This window comes from Mus musculus, chromosome 3, assembly GCF_000001635.26.
Source record: "Mus musculus strain C57BL/6J chromosome 3, GRCm38.p6 C57BL/6J".
NCBI classification, from domain to species: Eukaryota; Metazoa; Chordata; class Mammalia; order Rodentia; family Muridae; genus Mus; species Mus musculus.
In genome coordinates, this window is record NC_000069.6 from 41,778,900 (window position 1) to 41,804,552 (window position 25,653).

At 39.0% G+C, this 25,653-nt stretch overlaps 1 protein-coding gene across 3 annotated transcripts in view; it reads left to right on the plus strand.

Moving 5' to 3' along the window:
- Positions 1-24,408, plus strand: part of D3Ertd751e (DNA segment, Chr 3, ERATO Doi 751, expressed) — a 60,702-nt gene extending 36,294 nt beyond the window's left edge. Inside the window, exons 5-6 of one of the 3 annotated variants that reach the window (XM_030252844.1) lie at positions 23,656-23,712; positions 24,238-24,408. In XM_030252844.1, coding sequence (XP_030108704.1) covers positions 23,656-23,712; positions 24,238-24,355 — 175 coding nt within the window. In that variant the 3' untranslated portion in view covers positions 24,356-24,408. The remainder of the gene's footprint in view (positions 1-23,655; positions 23,713-24,237) is intronic. The other 2 variants (XM_011239973.2, XM_017319750.1) reach the window with 2 other exon arrangements.
- The last annotated feature ends 1,245 nt before the right edge of the window (positions 24,409-25,653 follow it).

Consider the following 25,653-nt stretch of genomic DNA (forward strand, 5'->3'; position numbering starts at 1 on the left):
TATATTGGATATTAGTGCCCTATCTTATTTAGGATAGGTAAAGATCCTTTCTCAATCTGTTGGTGGCCTTTTTATCTTATTGATGGTGTCTTTTGCCTTACAGGAGTTTGCAATTTTATGAGGTCCCATTTGTCGGTTCGCAATCTTACAGCACAAGCCATTGCTGTTCTATTCAGGAATTTATCCCCTGTGCCCATATCTTTGAAGCTTTTCCCCACTTTCTCCTCTATAAGTTTCACTGTCTCTGGTATTATGTGGAGTTCCTTGATCCACTTAGATTTGACCTTAGTACAAGGAGGTAGGAATCAATCAATTCACATTCTTCTACATGATAACTGCCAGTTGTGCCAGCACCATTTGTTGAAAATGCTGTCTTTTTTTCCACTGGATGGTTTTACCTCCCTTTTCAAAGATCAAGTGACCATAGTGTGCGGGTTCATTTCTGTGTCTTCAATTCTATTCCAGTGGTCTACTTGTCTGTCTCTATACCAGTACCATGCAGTTTTTATCACAATTGCTCTGTAGTACAGGTTTAGGTCAGGCATGGTGATTCCACCAGAGGTACTTTTATCCTTGAGAAGAATTTTTGCTATCCTAGGTTTTTTGTTATTCCAGATGAATTTGCAGATTGCTCTTTCTAATTCATTGAAGAATTGAGTTGGAATTTTGATGGGGATTGCATTGAATCTGTAGATTGCTTTTGACAAGATAGCCATTTTTACGATATTGATCCTGCCAATCCATGAGCATGGGAGATCTTTCCATCTTCTGAGATCTTCTTTAATTTCTTTCTTCAGAGACTTGAAGTTTTTATCATATAGATCTTTCACTTCCTTAGAGTCACGACAAGGTATTTTATATTGCTTGTGACTATTGAGAAGGGTGTTTTTCCCTAATTTCTCTCTCAGCCTGTTTATCCTTTGTGTAGAGAAAGGCCATTGACTTGTTTGAGTTAATTTTATATCCAGCTACTTCACTGAAGTTGTTTATCAGGTTTAGGAGTTCTCTGGTGGAAATTTTAGGGTCATTTATATGTACTATCATATCATCTGCAAAAAGTGATATTTTGACTTCTTCCTTTGCAAATTGTATCCCCTTGATCTCCTTTTGTTGTCCAGTTTCTCTGGCTAGGACTTCAAGTACAATCTTGAATAGGTAGGGAGAAAGTGGACAGCCTTGTCTTGTCCCTGATTGTAGTGGGATTGCTTCCAACTTCTCACCAATTACTTTGATTTTGGCTACTGGTTTGTTGTAGATTGCTTATATCATGTTTAGGCATGGGCCTTGAATTCCTGATCTTCCCAAGACTGTTATCATGAATGGGTGTTGGATTTTGTCAAATGGTTTCTCTGCATCAAAGGAGATTATTATGTGTTTTGTTTTTTTTTCTTTGAGTTTGTTTATATAATGGATTACTTTGATGGGTTTCCGTATATTAAACCATCCCTGCATCCCTGGAATAAAACTGACTTGGTCAGGATCGATGATTGTTTTGATGTGTTCTTGGATTAGGTTAGTGAGAATTTTATTGTGTATTTTTCATCGATATTCATAAGGGAAATTGGTCTGAAGTTCTCTATCTTTGCTGGGTCTTTCTATGGTTTAGGTATCAGAATAATTGTGACTTCATAGAATAAATTCAGTAGAGTACCTTCGGCTACTATTTTGTGCATAACTGGAATTAGATCTTCTTTGAAGTTCTGATAGAACTCTGCACTAAACCCATCTGGTCCTGGGCTTTTTTTTTTTTTTTGGTTGGGAGACCATTAGTGACTGCTTCTATTTCTTTAGAGGATATAAGACTGTTTAGATCATTAACTTGATCCTGATTTAACTTTGGTACCTGGTATCTGTCTAAAAATTTGTCCATTTCATCCAGGTTTTCCAGTTTCATTGAGAATAGCCTTTTGTAAAAGGATCTGATGGTGTTTTGGATTTCTTCAGGATAAGTTGTTATGTCTCCCTTTTCATTCCTGGTTTTGTTAATTAGGATGCTGTCCCTGTGCCCTCTAGTGAGTCTGGCTAAGGGTTTATCTATCTTGTTGATTTTTCTCAAAGAACCAGCTCCTCCTTTGGTTGATTCTTCGAATAGTTCTTCTTGTTTCCACTTGGTTGATTTCGCCCCTGAGTTTGGTTATTTCCTGCTGTGTATTCCTCTTGGGTGAATTTGCTTCCTTTTGTTCTAGAGCTTTTAGGCGTATTGTCAAGCTGCTAGTGTGTGCTCTCTCTACTTTCTTTTTGGAGGCACTCAGAGGTATGAGTTTCCCTCTTAGAAATGCTTTCATTGTGTCCCATAAGTTTGGGTATGTTGTGGCTTCATTTTCATTACTCTTAAAAAGTCTTTAATTTCTTTCTTTATTCCTTCCTTGACCAAGTTATCATTGAGAAGAGTGTTGTTCAGTTTCCATGTGAATGTTGGCTTTCTATTATTTATGTCATTATTGAAGATCAGCCTTAGTCCATGGTGGTCTGATAGGATGCATGGGACAATTTCAATATTTTTGTATCTGTTGAGGCCTGTTTTGTGACCAATTATATGGTCAATTTCGGAGAAGATACCATGAGGTGCTGAGAAGAAGGTATATTCTTTTGTTTTAGGATAAAATATTCTGTAAATATCTGGTAAATCCATTTGTTTCATAACTTCTGTTAGCTTCACTGTGTCCCTGTTTAGTTTCTGTTTCCACGATCTGTCCCTTGATGAAAGTGGTGTGTTGAAGTCTCCCACTATTATTGTGTGAGCTGAAATGTGTGCTTTGACCTTTACTAAAGTCTCTTTAATGAATGTGGCTGCCTTTGCATTTAGAGCATAGATATTCAGAATTGAGAGTTCCTCTTGGATGATTTTACCTTTGATGAGTATGAAGTGCTCCTCCTTGTCTTTTTTGATAACTTTGGGTTGGAAGTTGATTTTATTAGATATTAGAATGGCTACTCCAGCTTGTTTCTTCATACCATTTGCTAGGAAAATTGTTTTCCCGCCTTTCACTCTGAGGTAGTGTCTGTCTTTTTCTCTGAGATGGGTTTCCTGTAAGCAGCAAAATGTTGGTTCCTGTTTATGTAGCCAGTCTGTTAGTCTATGTCATTTTATTGGGGAATTGAGTCCATTGATATTAAGAGATATTAAGGAAAAGTAGTTGTTGCTTACTATTTATTTTTTGAGAGTTGGCATTCTGTTTTTGTGGCTCTCTTGTTTTATGTTTGAAGGATTACTTTCTTGCTTTTTTAGGATTTGGTTTCTGTCCTTGTATTGTTTTTTTTTTTTTTTTTTTTTTTTTTTCTGTTATTATCCTTTGAAGGAATGGATTCGTGGAAAGATAATGTGTGAATTTGATTTTGTCTTGGAATTCTTTTGGTTCTCCATCTATGGGAATTGAAAGTTTGGCTGGGTATATGTTCTCTTACTGTCTGTATAACATCTGTCCAGTATTCTCTGGCTTTCATAGTCTCTGTTGAAAAGTCTGGTGTAATTCTGATAGGCCTGCCTTTATATGTTACTTGATCTTTTTCTCTTACTGCTTTTAATATTCTATCTTTATTTAGTGCATTTGTTGTTCTGATTATTTTGTGTTGGGAGAAATTTCTGTTCTGGTCCAGTCTATTTGGAGTTATGTAGGCTTCTTACATGTTCATGGGCATCTCTTTCTTTAGGTTTGGGAAGTTTTCTTCAATAATTTTGTTGAAGATATTTGCTGGCCCTTTAAATTGAAAATCTTCATTCTCATCTGCTCCTATTATTGGTAGGTTTGGTCTTCTCAACGTGTTCTGGATTTCCTGAATGTTTTGAGTTAGGATCTTTTTGCATTTTACATTTTCTTTGATTGTTGTGTAGATGTGCTAGGAAGACTGCCGCCTCCCCAGGGGATGCCCAGGGGAGTGGGGAGAGCCAGAGACATCTGGTTGTCTCCAGAGATGGGTCAGAGGGATCAAGTTTTGTTTATGAAATGGAAGCTTATCTGCCTGCTTGTAGAAGACAAGAAAGGGTCGCATGTGTCTAGATCTGTTGGTTTTTGTTTTATGTGTTTTGTGTATGTATTTAGAGCCATGTGAAAATTTAGAGAAGTGCTAGGGTGACTGGAGAAGTCCTGCTGGGAGCTGATTGCAAACACAGCTCTTAAGGGGGCAGGCAGCCTTTGCTTGTAACAGAAAGTTAGCTTAAAATTGGTAACTCAGAGTTAGAGTCATTCTAAACAACATGTGGCAGGAGTGAACCCAGGAAAACAGGTCTTTAAAGATACTTCAAAATAAGGATAATCTTTTGGCCAGGAATCTGGCAGACTGCTTAGATTGAGAAATGCTTGCGTTTGGGTCAATGCGGAGCTCAGCTTGGAGCAGCCTCAGTGAGGCTTGTGTAGCATTTCCTTTGTTTCACAAACTGTGACTAGGGAAGTTCTGAGAACCTCCCCAATCCCTGCCTTCAGATTTCTTTTAGCTATAAGAGCACCTTTACAGACGTTGTTTTAAATACAGTTTAAATTCTAAGTTTATAAAAGGTCAATCAGGCTGTAGAATTTATCAAGGCATTGCGATTTGACTTGCCTACTTTATATAAAGTTATTATAGATTTAAAAGTTTGTTTTTTTCTTTTACATCTAGATAAATTGTAATGGGTTTGAATCTAGTGAGCTGTAATCAAGAAGCTAAGAGTTTGACTCTTTCAGTGTATATTGTTTTCTAGGTGGAAATTATTTTATTAGCTAATGCATCTCAAGAGAAGTTTACTTTAAATCCTTGCTCTCACACAAGAAGTTTTTAAGTTCTGGGGAGTAGCTGTTGCTCCAAAAAAAAGATTCAGAGGCAATATCTTTTTAATACTTAGTGTTTTAGTTATAGTATAAATTGAGGTACAGAAAATCTAAGAACGAAAAATTGATTTGCTTCAAAATTTTATTTTCAAAAGCTTCCAAGAGATGTTAATTGACTAAGACCTCACCTTAAATCACTACAGGAGAACTTAAGCCTTTGCCAGGTGCTATTAAGTGAGACACAAATTAACTGGCAAAAAACAAAAGGCCTTGCAAAAATTAAAGAAAGCGTTTATAATTGTTATCAATTATAATCAATGGTAATTAAATATTAACTGCTTATTTTAGTTATTGGTTATTAAATGTGCCCACATCAATTCCTTGGCAAGAGAAAACATTGTTGTAAAATCATCCTTCTTCACCTCAAAGTAAAGTTTCAGCATCCTATTAAGGCTGCTGTGGTGCTAACAAAGAATTGTAAGATAAATTCATATATTTTAGAAAAAGGATAACAAAAATTGTGTCTTAAGAACCTGGCAAAGTGTCTGTTCCTTGTTCCAAACAGCAATTAAATTGGTTATTACAGAATATTAATATTTGATCTATTACATACCATCATTTTAAATAAAATTGACAATCATCCCAAATATGTTAAAAAAGTTGTTTTTAATGTATGCTTTTATATCTTCTGTAAATTCATGCATGCATGCATCCCATTTACTATGTTTAAAAACAGCCCTCTTATGGGAGAAAAGTATATGTGAATTGGATCACATGCTTATTCTTTTGAGCTTCCTCCTGCTTTAACACAGATAATTAAATTGTGTGCTGTAGATGGTATTTTAAAATGTTAAATAATCAAGCTTAATTTATATCTTTATTAATATATATATCTCAGAGCTTACAATTGCATAAAATTGTTCATTCCTCAAATGCTATTAATTCTCAAGTTTACAATTGCTTATGCAACTCATAAGAAAAAAAACTGTTCCTTTAAGAAGATTGTTTTTAGACAGTTAAGAAATTGTCCTGGGTTGCCTGGAAAAGACCCTCAAGATTTGCTTTTGTTTTATAGAGGTTTACAAAAAGCTTTAGCTGAGAAAGGATTACAGATAGCTCCTGAAAAGATACAAACTCAGGATCCTTATAATTATTTGGGCTTTAGACTTACTGATCAAGCTGTTTTTCCCCAGAAGATAGTTATTTGCAGAGACAACTTAAGGACTTTGAATGATTTTCAAAAATTGTTAGGTGATATTAATTGGCTTTGCCCCTATTTAAAGCTTACTACAGGGGAGTTGACACCTTTATTTGCTATTCTTATAGGGAGTTCTGATCCTACCTCCCCTAGATCTCTAGCCTCAGAAAGATTGCTGGCCTTACAACAAGTGGAAAAGGCTATTGAAGAGCAATTTGTTACTTATAAAGATTACTCTTTGCCTTTCCATCTGCAAATTTTTAATATGATTCATGTGCCTACAAGATTGTTATGGCAAAAGTCTCCTCTAATGTGGATACATTCGAGGATTTTTCCTAAACGTAATATCTTGCCATATTTTGAAGCAGTAGCCCAGATGATTATCCTTGGTAGGAAACAGACACTAAACTAATTTATTTTAACAAAGAGCCAGATATTATTGTTCAGCCTTACAGCATAAGTCAAGACACTTGGCTGAAACAGGACAGTAGAGATTGGTTGCTTGTTCAAATAGGGTTTAATGGAACTATAGACAGCCACTACCCTCAAGATATGTTGATAAAATTTTTGAATGCACATGAGGTGATATTTCCTAATATGATCTCTTTACAACCCTTACACAATGCTGTTCTGGTGTTTACTGATGGCTCCTCTAAAGGACGAGCTGGATTTCTTATAATCAACAGGTAATCATAAAGACTCCTGACCTCTCAGCTCAATTAGCAGAATTAACAGCAGTACAGAATGTCTTTCAGTCTGTACATGAGGCTTTTAATATTTTTACTGATAGTTTATATGTTGTACAATCGGTACCCTTATTCAAGATCTGTGATACGTGTAACTTTAATACACCAGCAAGATCCCTGTTTTCACAATTGCAAAACATCATTCTTGCCTGAAAACACCCATTCTATATTGGCCACATATGATCTCATTCTGGTCTTCCTGGATTTTTAGCTGAAGGCAATGATTATATCGACAGAGCTCTAATAGGAAAAGTCTTAATTTCAGATCCTGTTGCTTTGGCCAAATGTGATCATGAAAAATTTAATCTCTCTAGCAATACCTTAAGGCTCCAACACAAGATCACTAAGAAGCAGGCAAAAATGATTGTAAAACAATGTCCTAAATGTATTACATTCTCTCCAGTGCCACATTTAGGAGTTAATCCAGGAGGTCTTATGCCTAATCATATTTGGCAAATGGATATAACTCATTATACGTAATTTAGAAAATTAAAATATATACATGTTTGTATTGATACTTGTTCAAGATTTCTTTTTGCTTCTCTGAATACTGTAAAAGCCTCCTAAAATATAATTGATCATTGCCTACAAGCCTTTAATGCCATGGGATTGCCTAAATGTATTAAGACAGATAATGGGCCATCCTATTCTAGCAAAATTTTTACTTCATTTTGTAAAGAATTTGTTATCAAACATAAAACTAGAATTCCTTATAACCCCATGGGACAAGAAATAGTTGAATGTGCTCATCACACTTTAAAAAATTGACTTTTAAAAACAAGACAGGGGATCTTGGTTCTGGGACTCTGCTGAGAGTAGTGTGCACAGGTGAGAGTGTGGACTACAGAAGCTAACAGCTTCTGTGACAGGCCGAAGCAACACAGCTTCTGGGAAAGGTCCTGTTTTGGGCCTACATCTTCGGCCAGGAGGCAGGCCCGAATGCCAGATATCTAGGCACCTTCCCTGTGAGAGGAGAGCTTGCCTGAAGAGAGAGCTCTGACCACTGAAACTCAGAGGAGAGAGCTGGTCTCCCAGGTCTGCTGATAGAGTGTAATAGAATCACGAGAGGAACAATCTCAAACCTGAGACAACTATAACAACTAACTCCAGAGTTTAAGATGGCAAAAGGTAAACGTAATAATCTTAATAACAGAAAACAAGACCACTCACCATCATCAGAACCCAGCACTCCCACCTTGCCCAGTCCAGGGCACCCCAACACACCCGAAAAGCTAGACCTAGATTTAAAAGCACATCTCATGATGATGATAGAGGACATCAAGAAGGACTTTAATAACTCACTTAAAGAAATACAGGAGAACCCTGCTAAATAGGTGGAAGACCTTAAAGAGGAAGCACATAAATCTCTTAAAGAATTGCAGGAAAACACGACCAACAGGTGATGGAATTCAATAAAACCATCCAAGACCTAAAAAGGGAAGTGGACACAATAAAGAAAACCCAAAGTGAGGCAACGCTGGAGATAGAAACCCTAGGAAATAAATGTGGAACCATAGATTCAAGCATCAGCAACAGAATACAAGAGATGGAAGAGAGAATCTCAGGTGTAGAAGATTCCATAGAGAACATCGGCACAGCAATCAAAGAAATGGAAAATGCAAAAAGATCCTAACTCAAAACATTCAGGAAATCTAGGACACAATGAGAAGACCAAACCTACGGATAATAGGAGTAGATGAGAATGAAGAGTTTCAAGTCAAAGGGCCAGCAAATATCTTCAACAAAATTATAGAAGAAAACTTCCAAAACCTAAAGAAATGGATGGCCATGAACATACAAGAAGCGTACAGTCTCTAAAGAAAGAAATTAAAGAAGATCTCAGAAGATGAAAAGATCTCCCGAGCTCATGGATTGGCAGGATCAACATTGTAAAAATGGCTATCTTGCCAAAAGCAATCTACAGATTCAATGCAATCCCCATCAAAATTCCAACTCAATTCTTCAACGAATTAGAAAGGGCAATCGGCAGATTCATCTGGAATAACAAAAAACCGAGGATAGCAAAAAGTCTTCTCAAGGATAAAAGAACCTCTGGTGGAATCACCATGCCGGACCTAAAACTGTACTACAGAGCAATTGTGATCAAAACTGCATGGTACTGGTATAGTGACAGACAAGTAGACCAATGGAACAGAATTGAAGACCCAGAGATGAACCCACAAAGCGATGGTCACTTGACCTTTGACAAGGGAGCTAAAACCATCCAGTGGAAAAAAGCATTTTCAACAAATGGTGCTGGCACAACTGGCGGTTATCATGTAGAAGAATACGAATTGATCCATTTCTATCTCCTTATACTAAGGTCAAATCTAAGTGGATTAAGGAACTCCACATAAAACCAGAGACACTGAAACTTATAGAGGAGAAAGTAGGGAAAAGCCTCGAAGATATGGGTACAGGGGAAAAATTCCTGAATAGAACAGCAATGGCTTGTGCTGTAAGATCAAGAATCGATAAATGGGACCTCATAAAATTGCAAAGCTTCTGCAAAGAAAAAGACACCGTCAATAAGACAAAAATGCCACCAACAGATTGGTAAAGGATCTTTACCTATCCCAAATCGGATAGGGGACTAATATCCAATATATATAAAGAACTCAAGAAGGTGGACTCCAGAAAATCAAATAACCCCATTAAAAAATGGGGCTCAGAGCTGAACAAAGAATGCTCACTTGAGGAATACAGAATGGCAGAGAAGCACCTGAAAAAATGTTCAACATCCTTAATCATCAGGGAAATGCAAATCAAAACAACACTGAGATTCCACTTCACTCCAGTCAGAATGGCTAAGATCAAAAACTCAGGTGACAGCAGATGTTGGCGAGGATGTGGAGAAAAGGGAACACTCCTCCATTGTTGGTGGGATTGCAAGCTTGTACAACCACTCTGGAAACCAGTCTGGTGGTTCCTCAGAAAATTGGACATAGTACTACCGGAGGATCCTGCAATACCTCTCCTGGGCATATATCCAGAAGATGTCCCAACCGGTAAGAAGAACACATGCTCCACTATGTTCAAAGCAGCCTTGTTTATAATAGCCAGAAGCTGGAAAGAACCCAGATGCCCCTCAACAGAGGAATGGATACAGAAAATGTGGTACATTTACACAATGGAATACTACTCAGCTATTAAAAAAATGAATTTATGAAATTCCTAGGCAAATGGATGGACCTGGAGGGTATCATCCTGAGTGAAGAAACCCAATCACAAAGGAACTCGCACAATATGTACTCACTGATAAATGGATAATAGCCCAGAAACTTAGGATACCCAAGATATAAGATACAACTTGCCAAACGCATGAAACTCAAGAAGAACGAAGACCAAAGTGTGGACACTTTGCCCCTTCTTAAAATTGGGAACAAAACACTCATGGAAGGAGTTACAGAGACAAAATTTGGAGCTGTGACGAAAGGATGGACCATCTAGTGACTGCCATGTGCAGGGATCCATCCCATAATCAGCTTCCAAATGCTGACACCATTGCATACACTAGCAAGATTTCGCTGAAAGGACCCAGTTATAGCTCTCTCTTGTGAGACTATGACGGGGCCTAGCAAACACAGAAGTGGATGATCACAGTCAGCTATTGGATGGGTCACACGGCCCCTAATGGAGGAGCTAGAGAAATTACCCAAGGAGCTAAAGGGAACTGCAACCCTATAGGTGGAACAACAATATGAACTAACCAGTACCTGGGAGCTCTTGTCTTTAGCTGCATATGTATCAAAAGATGGCCTAGTCAGCCATCACTGCAAAGAGAGGCCCATTGGACTTGCAAACTTTATATGCCCCAGTACAGGGGAACGCCAGGGCCAAAAAGGGGGGGTGGGTGGTTAGGGGATAGGGGGGGTGGGTATGGGGGACCTTTGGGATAGCATGGAAAATACTTAATAAAAAAAATAGATTCAGTAAAAAAAAAAAAAAAAAGAAGTGTACAGAACTCCAAATAGACTGGACCAGAAAAGAAATTCCTCCCGACACATAATAATCAGAACAACAAATGCATTAAATAAAGATAGAATATTAAAAGCAGTAATGGAAAAAGGTCAAGGAGCATATAAAGGCAAGCCTATCAGACTTACACCAGATTTTTCACTAGAGACTATGAAAGCCAGAAGAGCCTGGACAGATGTTATACATACCCTAAGAGAACACAAATGCCAGCTCAGGCTACTATACCCAGCCAACCTTTCAATTACCTTAGATGGAGAAACAAAAGTATTCCACGACAGAACCAAATTCACACATTATCTTTCCATGAATCTAGGCCTTCAAAGGATAATAACAGAAAAAAACCAATACAAGGACGGAAATCACGCCCTAGAAAAAGCAAGAAAGTAATCCCTCAACAAACCTAAAAGAAGACAGCCACAAGAACAGAATACCAAATTTAACAATAAAAATAATTGGAAACAACAATTATTTTTCCTTAATATGTCTTAATATCAAAGGACTCAATTCCCCAATAAAAAGACATAGACTAACAGACTGGCTACACAAACAGGAACCAACATTTTGCTGCTAATAAAAAACCCATCTCAGGGAAAAAGACAGACACTACCTCAGAATGAAAGGCTGGAAAACAATTTTCCAAGCAAATGGTATGAAGAAACAAGCTGGAGTAGCCATTCTAATATCGAATAAAATCGATTTCCCACCCAAAGTCATCAAAAAAGACAAAGAGGGGCACTTCATACTCATCAAAGGTAAAATCATCCAAGAGGAATTCTCAATTCTGAATATCTATGCTCCAAATACAAGGGCAGCCACATTCATTAAAGAAACTTTAGTAAAGCTCAAAGCACACATTGCACCTCACACAATAATAGTGGGAGACTTCAACACACTACTTTCACCAATGGACAGGTCATGGAAACAGGAACTAAACAGGGACACAGTGAAACTAACAGAAGTTATGAAACAAATGGACTTAACAGATATCTACAGAACATTTTATCCTAAAACAAAAGGATATACCTTCTTCTCAGCACCTCATGGTACCTTCTCCAAAATTGACCAATAATTGGTCACAAAACAAGCCTCAAAAGATACAAAAATATTGAAATTGTCCCATGCATCCTATCAGATCACCATGGACTAAGGCTGATCTTCAATAATGACATAAATAATAGAAAGCCAATATTCACATGGAAACTGAACAACACTCTTCTCAATGATACCTTGGTCAAGGAAGGAATAAAGAAAGAAATTAATGGAGACAACCGGCCACCTTCCTGGTGAGAGCACAAGGGTCCGCCCGGCCCGAGAGGTTTCTGCCTCAGGCCCTGGCGGGAGCCTCCTCGGCAGGATGCACGGGTGAGGGTGTGGAATACAGAGGCCAGCTGTTTCTGGGCAGGCGAGAGCCACAGAGCTTCTAAGGCGGCGCCATCTTCGGCTCCAGACAACCGGCCACCTTCATGGCCAAAGCAACACAGCGTCTGGGAAAGATGCTGTTTTGGGCCTTCATCTTCAGCCAGGAGGAGGTCCAAACACCAGATAACTGTGCACCTTCCCTGAAAGAGGAGAGCTTGCCTGCAGAGACTGCTCTGACCACTGAAACTCAGAGGAGAGAGCTAGTCTCCCACGTCTGCTGATAGAGGGTAACAAAATCAACAGATGAACAATCTCTAAACAAAGACAACTATAACAACTAACTCCAGAGATTGCCAGATGGTGAAAGGTAAACGTAAGAATCCTACTAACACAAACCAGGACCACTCACCATCATCAGAACCCAGAACGCCCACTTCGCCCAGTCCAGGGCATCCTAACACACCTGAAAAGGTAGACCTGGATTTAAAAGCATATCTCATGATGATGGTAGAGGACATAAAGAAGGAATTTAATAACTCACTTAAAGAAATACAGGAGAACACTGCTAAAGAGTTACAAGTCCTTAAAGAAAAACAGGAAAACACAACCAAACAGGTAGAAGTCCTTATAGAAAAACAGGAAAACACATCCAAACAGATGATGGAAATGAACAAAACCATACTAGACCTAAAAAGGGAAGTAGACACAATGAAGAAAACCCAAAGTGAGGCAACGCTGGAGATAGAAACCCTAGGAAAGAAATCTGGAACCATAGATGCCAGCATCAGCAACAGAATACAAGAGATGGAAGAGAGAATCTCAGGTGCAGAAGATTCCATAGAGAACATCGGCACAACAAAGAAAAGAAAAAGGAAAATGCAAAAAGATCCTAACTCAAAACATCCAGGAAATCCAGGACACAATGAGAAGACCAAACTTACGGATAATAGGAGTGGATGAGAATGAAGATTTTCAACTAAAAGGACCAGGAAACATCTTCTACAAAATTATTGAAGAAAACTTCCCAAATCTAAAGAAAGAGATGCCCGTGAACATACAAGAAGCCTACAGAACTCCAAATAGACTGGACCAGAAAAGAAATTCCTCCCGACACATAATAATCAGAACATCAAATGCACTAAATAAAGATAGAATACTAAAAGCAGTAAGGGAAAAAGGTCAAGTAACATATAAAGGCAAGCCTATCAGAATTACACCAGATTTTTCACCAGAGACTATGAAAGCCAGAAGAGCCTGGACAGATGTTATACAGACACTAAGAGAACACAAATTCCAGCCCAGGCTACTATACCCAGCCAAACTCTCAATTACCATAGATGGAGAAACCAAAGTATTCCACGACAAAACTAAATTCACCCATTATCTCTCCACGAATCCAGCTTTTCAAAGGATAATAACAGAAAAAAAAAAAAAAAAAAAAAAAAAAAAAAAAAAAAAAAAAACAATACAAGGACGGGAACCAAGCCCTAGAAAAAACAAGAAGGTAATCCCTCAACAAACCTAAAAGAAGACAGCCACAAGAACAGAATGCCAACTTTAACAACAAAAATAACAGGAAGCAACAATTACTTTTCCTTAATATCTCTTAATATCAATGATCTCAACTCCCCATTAAAAAGACATAGACTAACAAACTGGCTACACAAACAAGACCCAACATTTTGCTGCTTACAGGAAACTCATCTCAGAGAAAAAGATAGACACTACCTCAGAATGAAAGGCTGGAAAACGATTTTCCAAGCAAATGGTATGAAGAAACAAGCTGGAGTAGCCATCCTAATATCTGATAAGATTGACTTCCTACCCAAAGTCATCAAAAAAGACAAGGAGGGGCACTTCACACTCATCAAAGGTAAAATCATCCAAGAGGAACTCTCAATTCTGAATATCTATGCTCCAAATACAAGGGCAGCCACATTCATTAAAGAAACTTTAGTAAAGCTCAAAGCACACATTGCACCTCACACAATAATAGTGGGAGACTTCAACACACCACTTTCACCAATGGACAGATCATGGAAACAGAAACTAAACAGGGACACAGTGAAACTAACAGAAGTGATGAAACAAATGGACTTAAGAGATATCTACAGAACATTTTATCCTAAAACAAAAGGATATACCTTCTAGGCACCTCATGGTACCTTCTCTAAATTGACCACATAATTGGTCACAAAACAAGCCTCAACAGATACAAAAATATTGAAATTGTCCCATGCATCCTATCAGATCACCATGGACTAAGGCTGATCTTCAAACAAAATAATAATAGAAAGCCAACATTCACGTGGAAACTGAACAACACTCTTCTCAATGATACCTTGGTCAAGGAAAGAATAAAGAAAGAAATTAAGGACTTTTTGGAGTTTAATGAAAATGAAGCCACAACATACCCAAACTTATGGGACACAATGAAAGCATTCCTAAGAGGAAAACTCATAGCTCTGAATGCCTCCAAAAAGAAACTAGAGAGAGCATACATTAGCAGCCTGACAACACACCTAAAAGGTCTAGAAGAAAAGGAAGCAAATTCACCCAAGAGGAGTAGAAGGCATGAAATAATCAACCTCAGGGGTGAAATCAACCAAGTGGAAACAAGAAGAACTGTTCAAAGAATCAACCAATCAAGGAGCTGGTTCTTTGAGAAAATCAACAAGATAGATAAACCCTTAGCCAGACTCACTAGAGGACACGGGGACAGCATCCTAATTAACAAAATCAGAAATGAAAAGGGAGACATAACAACAGATCCTGAAGAAATCCAAAACACCATCAGATCCTTCTACAAAAGGCTATACTCAACAAAACTGGAAAACCTGGATGAAATGGACAAGTTTCTAGACAGATACCAGGTACCAAAGCTAAATCAAGATCAGGTTAATGATCTCAACAGTCCTATATCCCCTAAAGAAATAGAAGCAGTCATTAATAGTCTCCCAGCCAAAAAAAGCCCAGGACCAGACTGGTTTAGTGCAGAGTTCTATCAGACCTTCAAAGAAGACCTAATAACAGTTCTTCACAAACTATTCCAAAAATAGAAACGGAAGGTACTCTACCCAACTCATTCTATGAAGCCACAATTACTCTGATACCTCAACCACAAAAAGACCCAACAATGATAGAGAACTTCAGACCCATTTCCCTTATGAATATCGATGCAAAAAATCCTCAATAAAGTTCTTGCTAACCGAATCCAAGAACACATCAAAACAATCATCCATCCTGACCAAGTAGCTTTCATCCCAGGGATGCAGGGATGGTTCAATATATGGAAATCCTTCAATGTAATCCAGCATATAAACAAACTCAAAGACAAAAACCACATGATCCTCTTGTTAGATGCTGAGAAAGCATTTGACAAAATCAAACATCAATTCATGATAAAAGTCTTGGAAAGATCAGAAATTCAAGGCCCATACCTAAACATGATAAAAGCAATCTACAGCAAACCAATAGCCAACATCAAAGTAAATGGTGAGAAGCTGTAAGCAATCCCACTAAAATCAGGGACTAGACAAGGCTGTCCACTCTCGCCCTACCTATTCAACATTGTACTTGAAGTCCTAGCCAGAGCAATTAGTCAACAAAAGGAGATCAAGGGGATACAAATTGGAAAGGAAGAAGTTAAAATATCACTTTTTGCAGATGATATGATAGTATATATAAGTGACCCTAAAAATTCCACCAGAGAACTCCTAAGCCTGATAAACAGCTTCAATGAAGTAGCTGGATATAAAATTAACTCAAAAAAGCCAATGGCCTTCCTGTATCCAAAGGATAAACAGGCTGAGAAAGAAATTAAGGAATCAACACCCTTCTCAATAGTCACAAATATTATAAAATACCTTGGCATGACTCTAACTAAGGAAGTGAAAGATCTATATGATAAGAACTTCAAGTCTCTAAAGAAAGAAATTAAAGAAGATCTCAGAAGATGGAAAGATCTCCCATGCTCATGGACTGGCAGGATCAACATTGTAAAAATGGTCATCTTGCCAAAAGCAATCTACAGATTCAATGCAATCCCCATCAAAATTCCAACTCAATTCTTCAACGAATTAGAAAGGGCAATCGGCAGATTCATCTGGAATAACAAAAAACCGAGAATAGCAAAAACTCTTCTCAAGGATAAAAGAACCTCTGGTGGAATCACCATGCTGGACCTAAAACTCTACTACAGAGCAATTGTGATCAAAACTGCATGGTACTGGTATAGTAACAGACAAGTAGACCAATGGAACAGAATTGAAGACCCAGAGATGAATCCACACACCTATGGTCACTTGATCTTTGACAAGGGAGCTATAACCATCCAGTGGAAAAAAGACAGCATTTTCAACAAATGGTGCTGGCACAACTGGCAGTTATCATGTAGAAGAATGCGAATTGATCCATTTCTATCTCCTTATACTAAGGTCAATCTAAGTGGATTAAGGAACTCCACATAAAACCAGAGACTCTGAAACTTATAGAGGAGAAAGTAGGGAAAAGCCTCGAAGATATGGGTACAGGGGAAAAATTCCTGAATAGAACAGCAATGGCTTGTGCTGTAAGATCAAGAATCGATAAATGGGACCTCATAAAATTGCAAAGCTTCTGCAAAGAAAAAGACACCGTCAATAAGACAAAAAAGCCACCAACAGATTGGTAAAGGATCTTTACCTATCCCAAATCGTATAGGGGGCTAATATACAATATATATAAAGAACTCATGAAGGTGGACTCCAGAAAATCAAATAACCCCATTAAAAAATGGGGCTCAGAGCTGAACAAAGAATGCTCACTTGAGGAATACAGAATGGCAGAGAAGCACCTGAAAAAATGTTCAACATCCTTAATCATCAGGGAAATGCAAATCAAAACAACACTGAGATTCCACTTCACTCCAGTCAGAATGGCTAAGATCAAAAACTCAGGTGACAGCAGATGCTGGCGAGGATGTGGAGAAAGGGGAACACTCCTCCATTGTTGGTGGGATTGCAAGCTTGTACAAACACTCTGGAAATCAGTCTGGCGGTTCCTCAGAAAATTGGACATAGTACTACCGGAGGATCCCGCAATACCTCTCCTGGGCATATATCCAGGAGATGTCCCAACCGGTAAGAAGAACACATGCTCCACTATGTTCATAGCAGCCTTATTTATAATAGCCAGAAGCTGGAATGAACCCAGATGCCCCTCAACAGAGGAATGGATACAGAAAATGTGGTACATTTACACAATGGAGTGCTACTCAGGTATTAAAAAAATGAATTTATGAAATTCCTAGGCAAATGGATGGACCTGGAGGGTATCATCCTGAGTGAAGTAACCCAATCACAAAGGAACTCGCACAATATATACTCACTGATAAGTGGATATTAGCCCAGAAACTTAGGATACCCAAGATATAAGATACAACTTGCCAAATGCATGAAATTCAAGAAGAAGGAAGACCAAAGTGTGGACACTTTACCCTTTCTTGGAAATGGGAACAAAACACCCATAGAAGGAGTTACAGAGACAAAATTTGGAGCTGTGACAAAAGGATGGACCATCTAGTGATTGCCATATGCAGGGATCCATCCCATAATCAGCTTCCAAATGCTGACACCATTGCATACACTAGCAAGATTTCGCTGAAAGGACCCAGATATAGCTCTCTCTTGTGAGACTATGCCGGGGCCTAGGAAACACAGAAGTGGATGATCACAGTCAGCTATTGGATGGGTCACACGGCTCCTAAAGGAGGAGCTAGAGAAATTACCCAAGGAGCTAAAGGGAACTGCAACCCTATAGGTAGGAACAACAATATGAACTAACCAGTACCCGGGAGCTCTTGTCTTTAGCTGCATTTGTATCATAAGATGGCTTAGTTGGTCATCACTGCAAAGAGAGGCCCATTGGACTTGCAAACTTTATATGCCCCAGTATAGGGGAACGCCAGGGCCAAAAAGGGGCAGTGGGTGGGTAGGGGATTGGGGGTGGGTGGGTATGGGGGACCTTTGGGATAGCATTGAAAATGTTAACAAGGAAAATACCTAATTAAAAAAAGAAAGAAAGAAATTTAAGACTTTTGGGAGTTTAATGAAAATGAAGCCACAACATACTCCAACCTATGGGACACAATGAAAGCATTTCTAAGAGGGAAACTCATAGCTCTGAGTGCCTCCAAAAAGAAACTAGAGAGAGCACACACTAGCGGCTTGACAACACTTCTAAAAGCTCTAGAAAAAAGGAAGCAAGTTCACCCAAGAGGAGTAGACAGCAGGAAATAATCAAACTCAGGGGCAAAATCAACCAAGTAGAAACAAGAAGAACTATTCAAAGAATCAACAAAATGAGGAGCTGGTTCTTTGAGGAAATCAACAAGATAGATAAACCCTTAGCCAGACTCACTAGAGGGCACAGGAACAGCATCCTAATTAACAAAATCAGAAATGGAAAGGGAGACATAACAACTTATCCTGAAGAAATCCAAAACACCATCAGATCCTTCTACAAAAGGCTATACTCAACAAAACTGGAGAACCTAAATGAAATGGACAAGTTTCTAGAGAGATACAAGGTACCAAAGTTAAATCAAGATCAAGTTAGTGATCTAAACAGTCCTATATTCCTTAAAGAAATAGAAGCAGTCATTAATAGTCTCCCAACCAAAAAAAGCACAGGACCAGATTGATTTAGTGCAGAGTTCTATCAGACCTTCAAAGAAGATCTAATCCTAGTTCTTCACGAACTATTCCACAAAATAGAAACCAAAGGTACTCTACTCAACTCATTCTATGAAGCCACAATTTCTCTGATACCTCAACCACAAAAAGACCCAACAAAGATAGAGAACTTCAGACCAATTTCCCTTATGAATATCGATGCAAAAATCCTCAATAAAGTTTTCGATAACCGAATCCAAGAACATATCAAAACAATCATCCATCCCTACCAAGTAGGTTTTTCCCCCCCTGGTATCCAGGGATGGTTCAATATATGCAAATTCATAAACGTAATCCAGTATATAAACAAACTCAAAGACAAAAATCACATGATCATCTCATTAGATGCTGAGAAAGCATTTGTCAGAATCCAACACCCATTCATGATAAAAGTTTTGGAAAGAACAGGAATTCAAGGCCCATACCTAAACATGATAAAAGCAATCTACAGCAAACCAATAGCCAACATCAAAGTAAATGGTGAGAAGCTGGAAGCAATCCCACTAAAACCAGGGACTAGACAATGCTGACCACTTTCTCCCTACCTATTCAACATTGTACTTTAAGTCCTAGCCAGAGCAATTAGTCAACAAAAGGAGATCAAGGGGATACAAATTGGAAAGGAAGAAGTCAAAATATCACTTTTTGCAGATGATATGATAGTATATATAAGTGACCCTAAAAATTCCACCAGAGAACTCCTAAGCCTGATAAACAGCTTCAATGAAGTAGCTGGATATAAAATTAACTCAAAAAAGCCGATGGCCTTCCTGTATCCAAAGGATAAACAGGCTGAGAAAGAAATTAAGGAATCAACACCCTTCTCAATAGTCACAAATATTATAAAATACCTTGGCATGACTCTAACTAAGGAAGTGAAAGATCTGTATGATAAGAACTTTAAGTCTCTGAAGAAAGAAATTAAAGAAGATCTCAGAAGATGGAAAGATCTCCCATTCTCATGGATTGGCAGGATCAATATAGTAAAAATGGCTATCTTTCCAAAAGCAATCTACAGATTCAATGCAATCCCCATCAAAATTCCAACTCAATTCTTCAACGAATTTGAAAGGGCAATCTGCAAATTCATCTGGAATAACAAAAAAACTAGGATACCAAAACTCTTCTTAAGGATAAAAGAACCTCTGGGGGAAATCACCATACCTGACTTAAAGCTGTACTACAGAGTTATTGTGATCAAAACTGCATGGTACTGGTATAGTGAAAGACAAATACACCAATGGAATAGAATTGAAGAACCAGAAATGAACCCAAACACCTATGGTCACTTGATCTTTGACAAGGGAGCAAAAACCATACAGTGGAAAAAGGATAGCACTTTCACCTAATGGTGCTGGCACAACTGGTGGTTATCATGTAGAAGAATGCAAATTCATCCATTCCTATCTCCTTGCACTAAGGTCAAATCAAAGTGGATTAAGGAAGTTCACATAAAACCAGAGACACTGAAACTTATGGAAGAGAATGTAAGGAAAAGTCTCGAAGATATGGGTACAGGGGAAAAATTCCTGAATAGAACAGCAATGGCTTGTGCTATAAGATCAAGAATCGACAAATGGGACCTCATAAAATTGCAAAGCTTCTGCAAGGCAAAAGACACCGTCAGAGGAACACTCCTCCATTGTTGGTGGGATTGCAGGCTTGTACAACCACTCTGGAAATCAGTCTGGCGGTTCCTCAGAAAATTGGACATAGTACTACCGGAGGATCCAGCAATACCTCTCCTGGGCATTTATCCAGAAGATGCCCCAACTGGTATGAAGGACACATGCTCCACTATGTTCATAGCAGCCTTATTTATAATAGCCAGAAGCTGGAAAGAGCCCAGATGCCCCTCAACAGAGGAATGGATACAGAAAATGTGGTACATCTACACAATGGAGTACTGCTCAGCTATTAAAAAGAATGAATTTATGAAATTCCTAGCCAAATGGATGGACCTGGAGGGCATCATCCTGAGTGAGGTAACACATTCACAAACGAACTCACACAATATGTACTCACTGATAAGTGGATATTAGCCCCAAACCTAGGATTCCCAAGATATAAGGTACAATTTGCTAAACACATGAAACTCAAGAAGAATGAAGACTGAAGTGTGGACACTATGCCCCTCCTTAGAATTGGGAACAAAACACCCATGGAAGGAGTTACAGAGACAAAGTTTGGAGCTGAGATGAAAGGATGGACCATGTAGAGACTGCCATATCCAGGGATCCACCCCATAATCAGCATCCAAATGCTGACACCATTGCATACCCTAGCAAGATTTTATTGAAAGGACCCAGATGTAGCTGTCTCTTGTGAGACTATGCCGGGGCCTAGCAAACACAGAAGTGGATGCTCACAGTCAGCTAATGGATGGATCACAGGGCTCCCAATGGAGGAGCTAGAGAAAGAACCCAAGGAGCTAAAGGGATCTGCAACCCTATAGGTGGAACAACATTATGAACTAACCAGTACCCCGGATCTCTTGACTCTAGCTGCATATGTAACAAAAGATGGCCTAATCGGCCATCACTGGAAAGAGAGGCCCATTGGACACGTAAACTTTGTATGCCCCAGTACAGGGGAACGCCAGGGCCAAAAAGGGGGAGTGGGTGGGTAGGGGAGTGGGGGTGGGTGGGTATGGGGGACTTTTAGTATATCATTGGAAATGTAAATGAGCTAAATACCTAATAAAAAATGAAAAAAAAATACAGAAATATTATTAAAAAAAAAAAAAGACACCGTCAATAAGACAAAAAGGCCACCAACAGATTGGGAAAGGATCTTTACCTATCCTAAACCAGATAGGGGACTAATATCCAATGTATATATAAAGAACTCAAGAAGGTGGACTCCAGAAAATCAAGTAACCCCTTTAAAAAATGGGGCTCAGAGCTAAACAAAGAATTTTCACCTGAGGTATACCAAATGGCTGAGAAGCACCTGAAAAAATGTACAGCATCCTTAATCATCAGGGAAATGCAAATCAAAACAACCCTGAGATCCACCTCACACCAGTCAGAATGGCTAAGATCAAAAATTCAGGTGACATTAGATATTGGTGAGCATATGGAGAAAGAGGAACACTCCCCCATTGTTGGTGGGATTGCAAGCTTGTACAACCACTCTGGAAATCAGTCTGTCAGTTCCTCAAAAAATTGGACATAGTACTAGCAGAGGATTCCGCAATGCTTCTCCTGGGCATATATCCAGAAGATGTTCCAACCGGTAAGTAGGACACATGCTCCACTATGTTCATAGCAGCCTTATTTTTAATAGCCAGAAACTGGAAAGAACCCAGATGCCCCTCAACAGAGCAATGGATACAGAAAATGTGGTACATTTACACCATGGTGTACTACTGAGCTATTAAAAAGAATAAATTTATGAAATTCCTAGCCAAATGGATGGACCTGGAGGGCATCATCCTGAGTGAGGTAACCCAATCACAAAAGAACTTGCACCATATGTACTCACTGTTAAGTGTATATTAGCCCAGAAATTTAGAATGCCCATGATATAAGATACAATTTGCTAAGTGCATGAAACTCAAGAAGAACGAAGACCAAAGGGTGGACACTTTGCCCCTTATTAGAATTGGGAACAAAACAACCATGGAAGGAGTTACAGAGACAAAGTTTGGAGCTGAGACCAAAGGATGGACCATCTAGAGAGTGCCATATCTGGGGATCTATTCCATAATCAGCTCCCAAACTATGACAGCATTGCATACACTGGCAAGATTTTGCTGAAAGGACCCAGATATAGCTGTCTCCTACCAAACACAGAAGTGGATGCTCACAGTCAGCTATTGGATGAATCACAGGGCCCCCAATGGAGGAGCTAGAGAAAGTACCCAAGGAGCTAAAGGGATTTGCAATCCTATAGGTGGAAGAACAATATGAACTAACCAGTACCCCCTCTTCCCGAGCTCGTATCTCCTCCTGCATATTAATCACAAGATGACCTATTTGGCCTTTAGTGGAAAGAGAAGCCCATTGGTCGTGCATCTTTATAGGCCTCAGTAGAGGGGAACGCCAGGGCCAAGAAGTGGAAGTGGATGGGTGGGTAGTGCATGGGGGAGTGTTTGTGGGGCTTTTTGGATAGCATTGGAAATGTAAATGAAATAAATACCCAATAAAAAAAATCCTAGAAGAAAAGTTCCCTAACCTAAAGAAAGAGATGACTATGAACATACAGGAAACATACAGAACCCCAGATAGATTGGACCAGAAAAGAAATTAAACTGTCACATAACAATCAAAACACCAAATACACAAAACAAAGAAAAAAATATTAAAAACAGTAAAGAAAAACAAACAAACAAACAAGCAAACAACAACAACAACAACAAAAAACAGGGGCAGTTATATCCCCCAAGGTCACCAATGGCACATTTTGCTTTTGCTTTATTTGTTCTAATTTTTTTTTTTGCAAACTGATGTTAAAGGTCAGTCTGCAGTGGATTGCCACTGGCATCCAGTTACTTCTAGTTCTTATGCCATGGTAAAGTGGCATGACCAATTAACTAACGAATGGAAGGTTCCAGACCTGGGCCTAATCAGGAGAAGGGGCTCAGTCTGTGTTTTTTCACAAAAAGAAGATGGAGCGTGATGGCTGCCTGAGAGATTACTTTGTCAACTGGACACAGATCCTGAATCTTCTAATAAGTATGACTCTAATCTTGATTATGGCTAAAAATTCTCTTTAGCTGAAAAGTTAAATTGGAGCACAGCCTCCACTCCCAGGGAAGCTGTAAGCCTTTCTGCAATTCTCAAAGTCACCTCCCCCACACTGGGAGCAAGTCTAAGCCTGATCTGTGCTAATTTGCAATTGAATGGATACCTGAACTTCCCCCAAAAAAGCTTTTGTACTGTTGCCTTTCACTGTCTTTGTTTTTTAAACAGGTCAGTACATGCCCTTCAGCCTGACTGCAGCAGGTGTGCATTCCCGCCTCCAAAAGTGTAGGTGCCAGTTATTAATCTTCATGAAGAAGCTTTCTAAGTACATATTGTGGCTTTGGTCTGAATTGGGAGAGCTAAAGAGGTGTGCTAAAGAGGGCCTGACAGTCAATGACAGGCACCCAGATCTCAAAATCATACCAATCTAAGACAGGGGTACATGCCAAGAGGCCATGGCTGTTAATAATACACCACAGAGCCATGTTTTGTGTAAAATAAACACAAACAAGCTGCACTACGCTCCTATGACAGATAAGGATGATTCGAGATGATCCAAGATTTCCTAAGACAGGCGGAGCCGCCAGCCAGCACAACTCCTGGATGGGACTATAGAGCAGAAATAAATTTTATTCTTCAGTCCAGCTTTTTTTTTTAATATTAATAACAGGGAGGAGATGTAGCCTCCCACAAGCCTGAAGCAGGCTGAGCCAGAACTTGATCTTGCTGCCACTTAAAAGATTATCTAGGATGGAGCCTTCCTCCTTAGATAACTCTATTGTTCAGCCACTGTTGTTGTTCCTCTTCAAGATACTGCTACCTGCTGAGAGGCCCCAGATCTATTCCAGAGACTATACATCCTACACATCCAGAGACTACAACCCTATCCTACACATCGCCTGCAGCTGGTTCCAGGCCCCAAGAATGAATTGGCGGGAATGGGCCTCTCCCTTCCTTTATAAAGCATGTCTGCCATTAAACATTTGAAACTTGAACAGGCTAGTTGTCTTGATTCCATTATTTCTCAACTCGCCTAGGTTCCCTCTTTTCTTTCAGCTCCAGGTTGCCTCCCAGGCTCAAACCCAGACATGTGAGCGGCTGGCCAGCTCAGAACAGGAAACTACAACCTAGAAAAAGCAAGAAAGTAATCCTTCAACAAACCTAAAAGAAGACAGCCACAAGAACAGAATCCCAACTTTAACAACAAAAATAACAGGAAGCAACAATTACTTTCTTTAATATCTCTTAACATCAATGGACTTGAATCCCCAATAAAAAGACATACACTAATAGACTGGCTACACAAACAGGACCCAACATTTTGCTACTAACAGGAAACCCACCTCAGGGAAAAAGACAGACACTACCTCAGAGTGAAAGGCTGTAAAACAAATTTCCAAGCAAATGGTCTGAAGAAACAAGCTGGACTGGCCATTCTAATATAGAATAAAATTGACTTCCAACCCAAAGTTATCAAAAAAGAAAAGAAGGGGCACTTCATACTCATCGAAGGTAAATTCTATCAAGATGAACTCTAAATTCTGAATATCTATGCTCCAAATGCAAGGGCAGCCACATTCATTAAAGAAACTTTAGTAAAGTTCAAAGCACACATTGCACCTCACACAATAATGGTGGGAGACTTCAACACCCCATTCTCACCAATGGACAGATCCTGGAAACAGAAACTAAACAGAGACACATGGACACTAACAGAAGTTATGAAACAAGTGGATTTAATAGATATCTAAAGAACATTTTATCCTAAAACAAAAGGATATACCTTCTTCTCAGTACCACATGGTACATCCTCCAAAATTGACCATATAATCGGTCACAAAACAGGCCTCAACAGATAAAAAATATTGCAATTATCCCATACATCCTATCAGATCATCACGAAGTAAGGCTGATCTTCAATAACAGCATAAATAATAACCAAAATTCACGTGGAAACCGAACAACACTACTCAATGATACCTTGGTCAAGGAAGAAATAAAGAAACTAAAGACTTTTAGAGTTTAATGAAAATGAAGCCACAACATACCCAAACTTATGGGACACAATGAAGGCAGTCTTAACAGTCTTAAGAGGAAAACTTATATCCCTGAATGCCTCCAAAAAGAAACTAGAGAGAGCATACACTAGCAGCCTGACAGCACAATCAGAAGCTCTAGAACTAAAGGAAGCAAATTCACGAAAGAGGAGTAGACAGCAGGAAATAA